Here is a 14,975-nt window from a genome sequence, read left to right on the forward strand (position 1 = left end):
TTTACCTAGCTTGAGAACCTGGGGAATAGAAGAAGCAGAACTTTTTTTCAATTAAGAGGTAACTGATAACCTTTAATTTCAATTTGAACTAATCTTTTACATAAAGATTATAATAATAGTATAATAGTATAATATAAAAAACATTTGGTTTATTGTGTGATTGATGTTTCGGTTCAGGCAGTAACCTTAGATGACCTACATGTTGACATGATGATCGACATGTCCACACGTCATGTAACCACAGGGAAAATAAATCAGTGAGGTGTGCCCCATCAAATAATGTTTTTTTTTTCCTTACATTCAAACTCTGAATACCAAAGAGATTATTAAAAAAGGCACACCAGTGCAGAACCCTCAAATAAATAGAAGGGAAGGCTCTGATAAATAGAGATTTCTGCTCACCTGCCATTGATTTGTTTTTAGCCAATGACAACACATCACTTTATGAATATTCAGTCAACGTTGCATCAATAACCACGCCCCTTTTCAGCAGGAGAAAGGAAGCTGCTTTTTCGACCTGGCTGAAAATCTTCCCCTAGAAAGGTACATTTCGAAAGCATTCCCTTGACTGTTGTTTTCTATTACATGTTTTTAATGGCTACTGAGATACTTAAACCCATGGAACGCAAATGCATTATGTAACTACTTGCTGCAATCTAACGTTATAGCTATTCACCTAGCTAGATAACGTTAGCTAGCAAGCCTGTTTCACACCGAATGCAAACCAGTCAGCAAACAGCTAGCGTTCTTGCTAAGTAGAGATTAACTAGCTATGAAATGCGCAGTGATCACCGAAGTCGTTGCAATTACAAATTAGGTCACCCGCTAACTAGCTTTGTTTCTGTTAATTGGACTTTGTCTGAAGCGAGATGTCATCTTGTCGACCTTTGGTTCGGTAACTAGTTAGCTAACGTTAGCTTAGCTACCTATCCAACGTTAGTACAGTCGTTTAACGATAGGCTACGACCCGATGAGGTACTGACGTAATGTGCAAAGTTGCCCGCTAAGCCGATGTGGAGAACAGGCACGGTTGTGACACATGTTTGAAACCAGCTGGGCTTGTTCGATTACTAGCTAGCTAGGTAACCTAAGGTCTGGGTCGTTAAGCCATATATTTGCAAACGTCAGTGATCCACTGACAACATCATGACAGCCTGGTCCAAATCTGTACGAGTTAAACAACACCTCAAATCATTGTCATGCCAAACCCAATTGGCCATACAGAACATTCAACATGACTTGCATAGCACACAATGTATTCTGGACCAGGCTAGACTGACCGTGTTGTTGATGAATGTCATACATGATGAACATAACACCATTACTTTCTCTTCCTAGCTCTCAGGGGCCCAGCCCACCAGGAAAGCTGTATAAGCACAGGGTCGACGGGACGGACGGAAGCGGTGCGCCGTCGTACGGGGAGGTCCGTAGTGACGGCGCGATGAGCTACAAACCCATCGCCCCTGCTCCGTCCGGCTCCAACCACACCCCGCCAGGTTTCTGCCAACTGTCAATTGGTTCTTTAGTATCCACTATTATTGCTATCAAGGATGTATAGAAATTGAATTTATATAGATGCACCCTCTACACTGCCCATTGTTGGTTTGGTTTTCACCCATCTTACTGAACTCAACCCTACCACAGTGCAGTGGATTCCATTCAATAGATAAGACTAGCGGCCCTATTCCTGTGACCTGCCCAGGGAACACACTACACATCAGCAACCAACCTGAGTGTCATATACTACCAACCATAATGTAACAATCCCTCTCACCGGAGAAGTATTTATTTTATTTTAATTTGACCTTTATTTAACTAGGCAAGTCAGTTAAGAACAAAATCTTATTTTCAATGACGGCCTAGGAACAGTGGGTTAACTGCCTTGTTCAGGGGCAGAACGACAGATTTTTACCTCAGCTCGGGGATTCGATCTTGCAACCTTTCGGTTACTAGTCCAACGCTCTAACCACTAGGCTACCTGCCGCCCCAGAATGAATGCGCCACCGATGCTACGCAGCATTTATGCCCCTGCCTTCCATTTTAAAGATGATAACTAGTCATAGGGCGCTTCAGTGCGTCTGAATTCTGTCTTTCCTCTGCCTAGGCTCCAGTGTGCCCTCCCCCTCACTCCCCTCCAACTTCAGACCAGCGTTCAGTGATTTCGGCCCGCCGTCGATGGGCTTCGTTCAGGTAGGACAGAACAGCCTGACCCTCATCTCTAACTGCTTTAACTAATGCCTATGATACTTTAGAGTCATGTTAAATATGTTATGTTATTCAGGGTATTTTATCAAACTTTATTGGTCACATACACATGGTTAGCAGATGCTAATGCGAGTGTAGCGAAATGCTTGTGCTTCTAGTTCTGACAATGCAGTAATATCTAATAAATTCACAACCATCTTATACACATAAATGTAAGGGATGAATAATGATATGTTCAAATAAATATATGGATGAGCGATGGCCGTGCGGCATAGGCAAGATGCAGTAGATGGTATAGAGCATTATATACATATGAGATGAGTAATATATGATATGTAAACATTAAAGTGGTGTTATTTAAAGTGACTAGTGATACCTTTGAGTCCATTTACTAAAGTGGCCAGAGAGGGAGGCTGCTGACAACATACAGACTCATATGTTAGTGATGACAGTCTGATGGCCTTGAGATAGCTGTTTTTGTCTCTGTCCCAGCTTTGATGCACCTGTACTGACATTGTGTTCTGGATGATAGCAGTGTGAACAGGCAGTAGCTCAGGTGGTTGTTGTCGGTGATCTTTTTGGCCTGTGACATCGGATGCTGTAGGTGTCCTGGAGGGCAGGTAGTTTGCCCCCGGTGGTGCGTTGTGCAGACCTCACTATCCTCTAGAGAGCCTTGCGGTTGAGGGCAGTGCAATTGCCGTACCAGGCGGTGATACAGCCCGACAGGATGCTCTCGATTGTGCATCTGTAAAAGTTTGAGGGTTTTAGGTGACAAGCCAAATTTCTTCAGCCTCCTGAGGATGAAGAGGTGCTGTTGTGCCTTCACCACGCTGTCTGTGTGTGTTTCCTACCTTCACCACCTGGGGGCGGCCCGTCGAAAAGTCCAGGACCCAGTTGCACAGGGCGGGGTTCGAGACCCAGGGTCTCGAGCTTAATGACGAGTTTGGAGGGTACTATGGTATTAAATGCTGAGCTGTAGTCAATGAACAGCATTCTTCCATAGATATTCCTCTTGTCCAGGTGGGATAGGGCAGTGTGCCGTGTGATGGCGATTGCATCGTCAGTGGATCTATTGGGGCCATAAGCAAATTGGAGTGGGTCTATGGTGTCCGGTAGGGTGGAGGTGATGTGCTCCTTGACTAGTCTCTCAAAGCACTTCGTGATGACAGAAGTGAGTGCAATGGGGCGATTGTCGTTTAGTTACCTTAGCTTTCTTGGGAACAGCAACAATGGTGGCCATCTTGAAGCATGTGGTCACAGCAGACTGGGATTGATTGAATATGTCCGTTAAAAACCAGCTGGTCTGCGCATGCTCTGAGGACGCGGCTAGGGGGGCCGGCAGCCTTGCGAGGGTTTTACTCACGTTGGCTACGGAGGAGGAGAACCCACAGGCTTTGGTAGCGGGCCGTGTCAGAGGCACTGTATTGTTCTCAAAGCAAGCAAAGAAGTTGTTTAATTTGTCTGGGAGCAAGATGTTGATGTCCCCGACGGGGCTGGTTTTCTTTTTGTAATCCGTGACCCTGCCACATGCGTCTCGTGGTTGAGCCGTTGAATTGCGACTACTTTGTGTCTATACTTGCTTTGTATGCTTTGTATGCATCGTGTAAATTTAGTAGCAATGATCCAGAATGCTAGCAGCCCATTCGATTTGCTGATAGAGTTTAGAAAGTCTCGTTCTCAGGTTAGCTTTGTTAAAATCCCCAGCTCCAATAAATGAAGCCTCGGGATGTATGGTTTCCAGTTTACATAGAGTCCAGTGAAGTTCTTTCAGGGCCGACAAGGTATCTGCTTGGGTGGGGGATATACACGGCTGTGACTAATCAATAGGGTCCAGGTATCACTAACAACAAATACAAAGCAGATCATTACTGGTCGATTGAATTAAAATAGATTTGTTGGCGAGTGTTTATTTGTATAACTGTCACTTCGTCATGGCAATTATCCCCCTGTATCGCTACTCTTCTGTACGATATAAAGGGACTGTATCTTGGTCAGGATCAATTGGGATTTCTAGTTGTTTTTGCTGTCTTCCAGCATATGACCTCTGTCTCGTATCCCCCCTCTCTCACACACACACACACGCAGCCAGTGAAAGTGTCTCAGGGCTCAACCTACAGCGAGCTGCTGTCAGTTATCGAGGAGATGAGTCGCGAGATCCGCCCCACCTACGCCGGGAGCAAGAGCGCCATGGAGAGGCTAAAGAGAGGTACTGCAGCCCGATCAGCTAAACGCCACAAATATCCACAAAGCTTGGAGCAAAGGTTGTGGTTGTATTGACAGGGTGTTTATCAGTACTCCATAGAGCTTACTTTCCTTTTCCCGAACCACGCTGCACATACCCAGCAAGCAGGCAGTAAGCACTTGAATATTATATGCATAAACACAGCAACAAGAAATGAACATAAGGCAGTGGATGAAAGCAATGATCAACATTGCATGGCAGCAGCAAAAATAGATCATAATAAAAGCCACATTTTATATGTTAAGGCTTTCGGGCATTCAATAAAACCATCACCGAGCTCAGTCATCCAGTCAATCAATCATCAAAAAGTTTAAATCCACCAAATAGCCAGTCCAATCAGACATTGTCCATTTAAATCCAAAGATGCCTAAATTAGGCTCAGTTCAAATAATATTATGCTATGCGCAAAATGAGAAATGGATTTCACTTTAAAAAAGGATACCAAAATTGTTAAACTTTGAAATCAGTGGTCTTTGTTTGGCATACATTTTTAAAGTGAAAAATCGCAGTCTCGTCATAATTACATTACTGTGGAATTGCCCAAATGCAGGACGCACAAAACTAGTACTTGGTGATTAAATGTAGTCCTAGTTCTTCAGTATGTGAGACGGTCAGTCCCGAAATCCCTATTCCAAGGCTAGTAATCCCAAGGAAAATGTTTCTCTCATTAATACTCTCATTAATTCTCTCATTAATCTCTCATTAATACTGCCATAAATACTTTTCAATGAACCAAACAAACATTTCACCCATTATTCTCACACCACGGCCCTTTGGCTCTCGACTCACATGGTTATCTGGGATCCTTGGGATGTCCCTACCCTAACCTTAACACATTTCAACTTCAATGGGGTGACAGAGTTCGAGTCCCAAGGATCCCATCCCATAGGCCTACTTACTCCATATGAGTTTACTTGGAAATACATGGATTTCAATTCACATTAAGGTTCAATGAGGACACAGTATTTTTCTCCACACATGAAGTAAAAGTTCTAAATCCCAACTTGTGATGTTGTTCATCTGTCTTCTAGGTATCATTCACGCGAGGGCGCTGGTCAGGGAGTGTCTGGCGGAGACAGAGAGGAGCGCTCGCACATAACCCTTTGCAGAATCCCTCCACCCCCCCCCCCCCTCCCTTGTCTTTGTATAGGCCTCATCTATGTGTCCCGTCTTTGTTATCCTGAATTTTTGTCTCTATTGCTCCACTGAACCTGTAACCTTTTTTCCCATATAGTTTCTCACACCGCCTATGGGGTGTGTTCAGAATGTGTAACACATTTTGCAGTTGTAGGACAGTTCGCTCTCAGAACATTCTGTAGCTTATTTCAGTTTCATAGGCATCACGAGGGGCTGGTAGATATTTTCTCATTTTGGTTGTCCTGTTCAGTGGGGGCGAGGGGATAGTGCTGTAAAATATTTGATAGATTTTTGAAAACTATGACACAATGAAATGAGGTTGATACTCTGACTTTCTCTCTTAGCTGCTATACTGACACCACTCTACATCCAAAGGTTTAATTCCACATTGTTTTACAGTAAGCAACACTTAAGCCTTGTTCGCACTGCAGGCCTTAATGCTCAAATCAGCTTTGTTTTTCAAATCCGTTTTGGATTCATTCACTGTCCAAACGGCAAGTGACCAAATTTGGATTTGTGTGTGTTCAGACGGCAGTCATTCGTTGACATGGCTACATGCTACTTGTCATAGTAATGACGAATGTGTGCGTTCCTTCTTCCTATCACTCAGAAGTTATGTGGCAAGCTAATGCCTGCAATGGATGTTCCCCAGTTTGCTTTGAATGTTCAAAATCAGTGAAAAAAACACTTTTAAAGCCGCCAAAGGATAAGGCAATCCAATTTTCAAAACAAGTATTGTTTGGCTAGCCACAGCAGTCAACTAACGAGGTAGCTGTTTATCCTTCTAGCACATTCACTAATTTGTTTGTAAACAACAAGCTAGTTAGTTACCACATATTCTAGCCACACCACGGTGGTTTGAAGTCATCCTATTCCATGTGTTTTTTGGCTGTTCAGACTGCAGGAAAAATAACATTTGAATCAGATATGCAAAAGAAAATGTATTTGATGTGAACAAGGCTTAACAGCATCTTGAAAATATCCCGTTCTCTGTTCCACATGCTTCCACCCTACACACGTTTTCTGCTGTCATGGCACCCTCTATCTGCCACATACAGTCAAGCTTTCCTTGCCCTTCATCCTCCACCCAATTAACTATTACCTCCTCCCTACACACCTGAAATCAGTTTTGTTAGTATGGCAATTTTGTAAACCCAATTTTTGCAGTTCTGTACTTGAATTGAATGAAATTAAAAGTTAGAAAAGTTTTCCAATTAAAAAAGCGAGTGTTTTTCATTTGTATCTAGTGCACAGGAGGTTGGTGGCACCTTAATTGGGGAGGTAATGTCTGGGATAGTATCAAACATGATTTCCATGCGTTTGATTTTCATTTAGTTTTTTCTGTTCCAGCCATTTATCAGCTGTCCTCCCCTCAGTAGCCTTCTGTGATGTAGTGCCTATAGAAAGTCTACACACCCTTGAACTTTTTACATTTGGTTGTCAGTGCCTCAGTTTTTCATTTAAATAAGGATTTTCTTCCACTTATCTACACAACATACTCCACATTTCAGGAACATTTTTGGGTGAAGAAAAATAAGTCTCCACCCAAGTTAATACTTGGTGAAGCATATTTGGCAGCAGTTAAAGCCGTAAGTCTGTTGGTATAGGTCTCTACCAACTTCGCACACCTAGGTTTGACCATTCTTAACTGTTCATGGACAGAAATCTTCAAGTTATGCCACAAATTTTAGATTGGATTTTGGTCGGGGCTCTGACTGGGCCAGTTGAGGACTTTACCTTGTTATTCCTTAGCCACTCCACAGTAGCTTTGGCTATGGGCTTCAGGTCGTTGTCATGCTGAAAGGTGAACTTCCGTCCCAGTTTCAGCTGGTTTTCCTCAAGGACTTTTCTGCACATAGTTTCCCTTCATTTTCTATTCTATCCTGATAAGTCCCTGGCGATGAGAAATATCCCCATAACATGATGCTGCGCAAAATGTAACACTTGGCATTTCGGCCAAAAAATGTAATTTTTTTAATCAGACCACACAACCTTTTGCTACAGAATCTCCTGAGTGTTTTTTGCATACTTAAACCGATTCATGGTGGGCTTCCTTGCCACCCTATATCACATATTTGTGGAAGGCTTGAGTAAATCACAAGCACACTGACCAGTCTTGGCCGTAAGTCTGCTGCTCTTTCAAAGTTGCCATCAGACTCTTGGTAGCCCCTGCTCAGTCATCCAGATTGGAGGGCAGTCTAGGTGGTGCTATACACCTTTCACTTCGTCTTGACCGTGCTCCAAGGGATATTCAAGGCCTTTGAAATCTTTTTATACTCATCCTCTGATCTGGCCCGGGGTTCTTTTGAAAGGTCATGGTTGAGCGTTTGCTTTGCAATTCACTACCCAGCAGAGGGAACCTACAGGAACTGCTAAATGTATCCTGAAATCCTGTGAATCACTACAATTTAACACAGGTGGAGGCCAATTAGCTTGGTGTGTCTTAAGGTGATTGGTTACACTGGAGCTAATTTAGGATTGCTATCCAACCAAGCTATTTCAGTTTAGAATTTTTTTAAATTACTTTTTTCACTTGGAAGTTGTTGGGTAGAATGCAAAGACCAATAATTGTTTTAATGCATTTACATTCCAGGCTACAAGGCAACAAAAGGTGATCATTTTAAAAGGGAGTGTGGACTTTCTATAAGCCCTGTGTGGAGATTTGGTGAACGCTTTGCACAATGAGGCCTAAGTAAGTGTGGGTGAGTGTGCTCATAAGCAAACGAAAACACACCAGTAAGAGTTCTCTTTATTTGGCTTCTCAGTCATAACATGGCAGCAAAAAGCATTCGCTGTCCCGTCGTAGACATTTTATAGAAAGCATAATAAGTAGCCTGGTTAAACCAGATTGAACACTGCTTACCAATGAAATCAATGTTGAGTGTAGTGTTTACTCTGCTTTTTAACCAGGCCAGATGACACCCATTTCATACAACTGACACTTGAGTCAAGTCATGTTGACCCTTTAGATAAAATCCACAAAATACAAGGGACAAATGAGCTAAATGCTGGTATGAGACGTCAGTCATTTGATGTGCAAACCTATGAAAATGAACTCTACAACAAAAAAAAGGCTATCTTGACCTTTTACTTGATGCTTGCCAGTGAGTCATCGCCCCAGTTCCATTACCATCTCCAGCCCTTCAGTGACTACTCCTTCCAGGCCTCCAATAGACTAAAGTGGAGCCTTCACCATATTGCCTTCCCCTATCCAGTCCTTTCAGTTTGTTGAACACAGACCGGGAAGGAGCTAGGGGCCAAAATGATTGTCACTATCCTAAACTACACTCACTGAAGCCAATGACTTGGCAAATCATTAGCTCTGTTCGACTGACCAAAAGGCAAGTGGGGTGGTGTTTGAGTTGAGGGCAAGAGTGTCCATTACAAATGTTCTAGCTTAAAATATACAGGACCACAAAGACAAATTAGCAAATGAAATGTAATACAGTAATAATAACATAGATACAAGTGAAGATAAGAGTAATTAACTTGAATAGTCATATTGAACATTAATAGGGTTAAATAAGGGGTGAACAAGAGGGAAATGGTGGAGACTGCTCTAGTGTCCATAAATATATATCTGTTGATTGTCTCCGAAGTTGATGTCCCAGTCATACTGCCAGAAGTGGAGGATCTCCTGCGTATTCCTGTACTTTTGCAGCATGTGTGTGTGATGTAACTGGCTGTTTGCGTAGTGTTTGCGGTAGGGGAAAGCTGAACTTTGAAGGTCTGTTGAGGGTAGATGTGTGTAATGTCGTTCTATAAAAGATAAAAGTGAATCTAGAAAGAGAATGTGCCATGTGCACCGCGAAAGTGATGTTTCATGGGGAAAGTGAATATGGCTTTGGTGTGTGGATAAAACTAAACGTGTCTGTGTCCACAACTGTTCTTCCTCTTCTTTATAACAAGAATAATGGTCTTCTTAATTCAGCCCTAAAAGGAGTGCATAACAGTTTTAGACATTCAAAAATAACATTACCTAATTAGTAATTCAACACTAAGGGGTAATACTGCCAATTTAAAAAGACAATTAGTGTAAAGACACATGATCATTCATTTCACTAGTAAAATAAACTAAACATTTTCTTTACACCAGGTAATTTGATCCTAGATTTGGGGAAAACACTCATAGCATTCATGTAGGATTGCTGATATAGATTAATTTGGCCTTTTTTATTTTAGGGGGGGGGGGGGGGACCTGATCCTAGATAAGCACTGCTACTCTAAGATGCTGTTTTAATATGGGCCCAGATTTGAAGAAACTTCTAGAAGGTACTCTGCTACTCACCGTGGTAGCGGTGGCCAGGGCGTTGCTGTCGTAGCTGAACAGACTCTTGTAGCGGCCCTTCTCCTCCTTCTCCTTGGAGCGGATCCTCTCCTCCATGGCCCTCAGCTCCTTAGCCACCGAGAGCCCCAGCGACGGGTCCAGCTCCACCACCTTGGCAAAATCCGCCCGCGCCTCCGTCTCGTTCCACACTGCCGCGTGGGCCTTGGCCCGCTTGAAGTAGGCCTTCATGTTGTCTGCGGGGGTGAGAGGTAAGAGTGTGTCAATGGGAAAGAGGCTGGTGTGAGCAGCTGGTAGTAAGCAATAAAAATTCAAAAGGACTTGTCATTCACTTGCAACAGGCCTGCTGTAGACAAAACAGAACAGCAAAAGTAACAAATGTTTATTTTTTTAAAGGGATTGTCTTAAGTAATGACAAATTACACATTTGCTTTCAGAGCATAGCCTATTATGTGAATTCAGCATATTCACTTGATCCTAGGGCAGGGCTACACCTGAATGTATTCAGAAGTTTGTTAATCACCCTCGTATTTGGAGATGATGGAGGAGCAGTGGTCCAGCACCTCGTAATACTGACCCTGGACCAGCTGACACTGGCAGTAGTTCAGCATCAGGGGCGTGATCATGAGGTCCAGCTTGATCCAGCCCTCATCGCCCGGACGCTCCTGATTGGAGGAGGGGCCAAGGATGGGGAGGAGTTAGAAGACTAGCCACTTATTTAGTAGGGTTAAGACGTTCTATAGACAGGGAATGCATAGATCTCATTTGATGCGCAGAATGGCTAGTTAACTAAATGAAAAGTATTTGTCCGCAGTGCTCTAAATGTTACCCTATTAAATGCCAATTAAAGCAAGTCCCCAGGACTAGGTTTGAAGTCATAAATCTTTACCTTCATCTGCAGATTCTTTAGACAGGCGATGGCATTGTGGTACTTCTCGGCCGCCTCCTTCACGTTGCCCTTCTTGTACAGGGCGTTACCTTCCACGTGGATCTGAGGCACCACCTCCAGCTTCTCCTCGTCCGTCATCGCCCAGATGTCCAGTCTGAACGAGCCGGGCGTCAAAACCTGGGAGAGGCGTCAATCATATTATTAAATCAAAATGAATTTACGCAGTGAAATGACAGTGGCATGAGTGCTGCTTGGGTGATAAAAGGGTTAGAAAACATTTTGATGAAGTGCTTTTAACAGAACCAGTTGTCAAAGTGCTTTTACTGTAAGCAGGCCTAGACCCCCAAAGAGCAAGCAGTGGCAAAGGGAAAAACTCTTGAGGACATACACTTTGAAAGGAAGGGTGCCATCCTCCTCTTTGATGTCGTGGTAGAAGTTCAGAGTTCATATAACCATCTAGGCGAGACAGATGTCGATTTTATTTAGAGCAAAGCACCATGAGTGCTTGGGGCGCTAAGAAATAAGCAGTAGCAAGAAAAATTCCCTGGATGGAAAAACTTGAGGAGCCAGACTCCGCACAGGGTGCTTGAACCCCTAATGGAGAATAAATAAGCCCCCCCCTCACCTCCATGAGCTCCAGGGTGAAGACCAGGGGCTGAGGGTTGGCCTGGAGCTGGTCCAGGTCACAGTGGCCCAGGGAGTGGTGTGAGTGGATTTGAGCGATGCCACAGCAGTGTCTCTGGCCCTCCAGGGGGTCCTTCCCTGCACTGATGTTCCTCAGGGACTGGGACACCAGCGGGTACAGGGCTGTGTGCTGTAGGGAAAGAGGGAGAAGGAAAGAGGATGGTTACATTATTCACTGGGACAAATTGAGGGACTGGTGGATTTTAAAGTACAATTAATACAATTCTCTGAAGGGAAACTAACAAAACATATTGACAAACCCAGTCAAATTCCATAATCTATGTTTTTGCCACCAATTGTATGTCTGTGGGTGTGTGCACAAAAGTAACGATCTCTAATCCATCCACATCAACCATGTTAAGTTGGGCGACCCACCTTGACGTCACATGTGAAATCTGCCACTTCTTCCTCCCTCATGGTGGCAATGACTCGCTCCCACACGGCCAGCTTGAACTTCTTTCCCAAGATGAGTTCCATGGGCTTGCTCCGGCCCCCCATGGTCCTGGAGTCATCCAGCACCGTGCCATCACACAGGCTGGAGCGGTAGTGGAATATCACCTGTTGGAAAATTGTGTGGGGGGGGGGGGGGGGGTGGAGTGTTTTTTGAATAGAGAACTGGTATTACACAAGTGAATAAATCATGTAATACACTGAACAAAAATATAAACGCAACATGTAAAGTGTTGGTCCCATGTTTCATGAGCTGAAATAAAAAGATCGCAGAAATGTTCCATACGCACAAGGTTTGACCGGACTGCAGTTAGGCTTCGTAACAGACTTCAGTGGGAAAATGCTCACCTTAGATGGCCACTGGTACGCTTGAGAAGTGTGCTCTTCCCGGATGAATCCCGGTTTCAACAGTACTGGGCAGATGGCAGAAAGCGTGTCTTACGTTGTGTGGGCGAGCAGTTTGCTGATGCCAACGTTATGAACAGAGTGGGCCATGGCAGCGGTGGGGTTATGCTACGGACATCAAATACAATTGCATTTTATCGATGGCAATTTGAACACACAGAGATACTGTGACAAGATCATGATGCCCACATTGTTGTGCCATTCATCTGCCGCCATCACCTCATGTTTCAGCATGATAATGCACAGCCCCATGTCGCAAGGATCTGCAAACTATTCATAGAAGCTGAAAATGTCCCAGTTCTTCCATGGCCTGCATACTCAGACATTTCACTCATTGAGCATGTTTGGGATGCTCTGGATCGACGTGTATGATAGTGTGTTCCAGTTCCCGCCAATATCCAGCAATTTCGCACAGCCATTGAAGAGGAGTGGGACAATATTCCACAATCAACAGCCTGATCAACACTATGCGAAGGTGGCGTGTCGCACTGCATGAGGCAAATGGTGATCACACCAGATACGGAATGCTTTTCTGATCTACAACCCTAGTTTTTTTTTTAAGGCATCTGTGACCAACATATGGATATCTGTATTCCCAGTCATTTGAGATTCATACATTTGTCCCGAATGTATTTATTTAAATTGACTGGATTTCCTTATATGAACTGAAACTCAGTCAAATCTTTAACATTTTTGCATGTTGCGTTTATATTTTTGTTCAGTGTACATGACATACATTGTATTGATGAAACAGAGTTTGTTCTATTTAGGAACAGTAAAAGGTGTAGTTTCTACTTAATCACTTTCCAGCAGGCTGAACATTATTATATACAAAAGTTGGACAATAAATGCTGATAGCGTGAGCGTGTAAAAGGTTTAAAATGCATGTGTTCCACATATTAAAAGACCCCATATCAAACGAAATTCGAGATTTTTTTATCAACAGGCAGAGGCACAAATTCACACTGATTATCCAACAATACGGTCGATCTTGCCGACTATCCAATTAAAACGTAGTAGTAATGTTTACAAGTTGACGGACATCCCCACCGACCAATAAGAGAGACGAAAATCAATGAAGACTTGTCCATCCTGTAAAAGCACCGCCCTCTTACAGTACCACCAAAAAACCTACAATAATTACTTGTTGGCTGATAATTGTTATTTACAGAAATTCTGGTAGACCGAGTTATAGTTGAACTAAAATAAGGTAAAGTATATATCACCACAGAACATGTCAAACCTCGATAATTTCGCTCCATGCTAATGTTAGCAGCTAGCTAGCGAATAATGCTAATCCGTTTAGCCAGCACTACACATACAAAACTACCCTTTGAACGTGGATTAAATTCACTATTTTATAACTCACCTTGGTCCCATCAGGAAACGTTGAAAGCTCGCCTTTGCCTGGACTGACCACTTTCTTCTGAATGCCTTCTGCGAGTAGCTTGATAGCCAGTTCCTCCATCCTTGTTTCCCCCGAGTGTCAAGCCGACTGCCCATCTTCGGGAGAGCTCGCGAGAAATCGACACATCGATTGACGTCACTGCTGACGCCTTGGGACCCTCTACCAGTTGAATCAAATCAAATTGTATAGGTCACATACACAAGGTTTGCAAGCAGATGTTATTGCGGGTATAGCGAAATGCTTGTGCCTCTAGTTCCCGACAGTGCAGCAATATCTAACAATTCCACCACAAATATCTGAAGAATGGAATAAGAATATATAAATATACGGATGAGCAATGTCAGAGCGGCATAGGCTAAGATGCAATAGATAGTATAGAATACAGTATATACATGAGACGAGTAATGCACGACATGTAAACATTATTAAAGTGGCATTATTAAAGTGACCAGTGTTCCATTGATTAAAGTGGCCAGTGATTACAAGTCTGTATGGAGGCAGCAGCCTCACTGCGCTAGTGATGGCTGTTTAACAGTCTGAGACCTTGAGATAGAAGCTGTTTTTTTGTCTCTCGGTCTCAGCTTTGATGCACCTGTACTGATCTCGCCTTCTGGATGGTAGTGGGGTGAACAGGCTGTGGCTCGGGTGGTTGTTGTCCTTGATATTTCCGTCCTTCCTGTAACATCGGATGCTATAGGTGTCCTAGAGGGCAGGTAGTTTAACCTCAGTGATGCGTTGTGCAGACCGCACCGCCCTGTGGTTGTGGGCGGTGCAGTTGCCATACCTGGCGGTGATACAGCCCGACAGGATGCTCTCATTTGTGCATCTAAAGGTCTGTAAGGGTTTTAGGTGACAAGCTGTTGCGCCTTCACCACACTGTCTGTGTGGATGGACCATTTCAATTTGTCAGTGATATGTACACAGAGGAAATAAAAACTTTCCATCTTCTCCATTGCTGTCCCATCGATGTGGATGGGGGGGTGCTCCCTCTGCTGTTTCCTGAAGTCCACAATCATGAAAATGTGATTGTCCATTGATAATTTTTCTCCACTCTACTCTAACATTGATGTGGTTAAGTTTTCCCTACCCACCAACATTATGCTTTTAAAATGCTTATTGTTCCAAAAGTAGCCAAAACACTGCATATAGGATACTCTCTCACTCAGATGTGATGATCTATACACAAGTGAAAACACTCATCATGCCAGTCATTAACATCTTGGGGATGTGGCCCCACCAAACACATCTGAGAGAAATACCTAATACTTTC

At 43.5% G+C, this 14,975-nt stretch overlaps 2 protein-coding genes across 3 annotated transcripts; one reads left to right on the forward strand and one right to left on the reverse strand.

The window, feature by feature from the left end:
* The first annotated feature begins 386 nt into the window (after positions 1-386).
* On the forward strand, positions 387-8,405 carry LOC109894179 (cyclin-dependent kinase 2-associated protein 2-like). Its single transcript, XM_020487451.2, has 5 exons — positions 387-543; positions 1,339-1,496; positions 2,105-2,190; positions 4,291-4,411; positions 5,479-8,405. The coding sequence occupies exons 2-5, from the start codon at positions 1,442-1,444 to the stop codon at positions 5,544-5,546; spliced, it is 330 nt and encodes a 109-aa protein (XP_020343040.1). The 5' UTR covers positions 387-543; positions 1,339-1,441; the 3' UTR covers positions 5,547-8,405.
* Positions 8,316-13,817, reverse strand: LOC109894178 (AH receptor-interacting protein-like). 2 transcript variants are annotated; one of them, XM_020487450.2, is made up of 7 exons: positions 13,667-13,817; positions 11,818-12,000; positions 11,384-11,572; positions 10,759-10,935; positions 10,447-10,534; positions 9,873-10,105; positions 8,316-9,517 (listed from the first exon to the last, which is right to left on the reverse strand). In XM_020487450.2, exons 1-7 carry the CDS (start codon positions 13,763-13,765, stop codon positions 9,512-9,514), a joined length of 975 nt encoding a protein of 324 aa, XP_020343039.1. In that variant the 5' UTR covers positions 13,766-13,817; the 3' UTR covers positions 8,316-9,511. The 2 variants fall into 2 exon arrangements, with proteins under 2 accessions (XP_020343039.1, XP_020343038.1); XM_020487449.2 differs by having other exon boundaries at positions 10,393-10,534; positions 13,667-13,815.
* Between the last annotated feature and the right edge of the window lie 1,158 nt (positions 13,818-14,975).

The sequence above is a fragment of the Oncorhynchus kisutch genome, linkage group LG7, assembly GCF_002021735.2.
Source record: "Oncorhynchus kisutch isolate 150728-3 linkage group LG7, Okis_V2, whole genome shotgun sequence".
Lineage (NCBI taxonomy): Eukaryota > Metazoa > Chordata > Actinopteri > Salmoniformes > Salmonidae > Oncorhynchus > Oncorhynchus kisutch.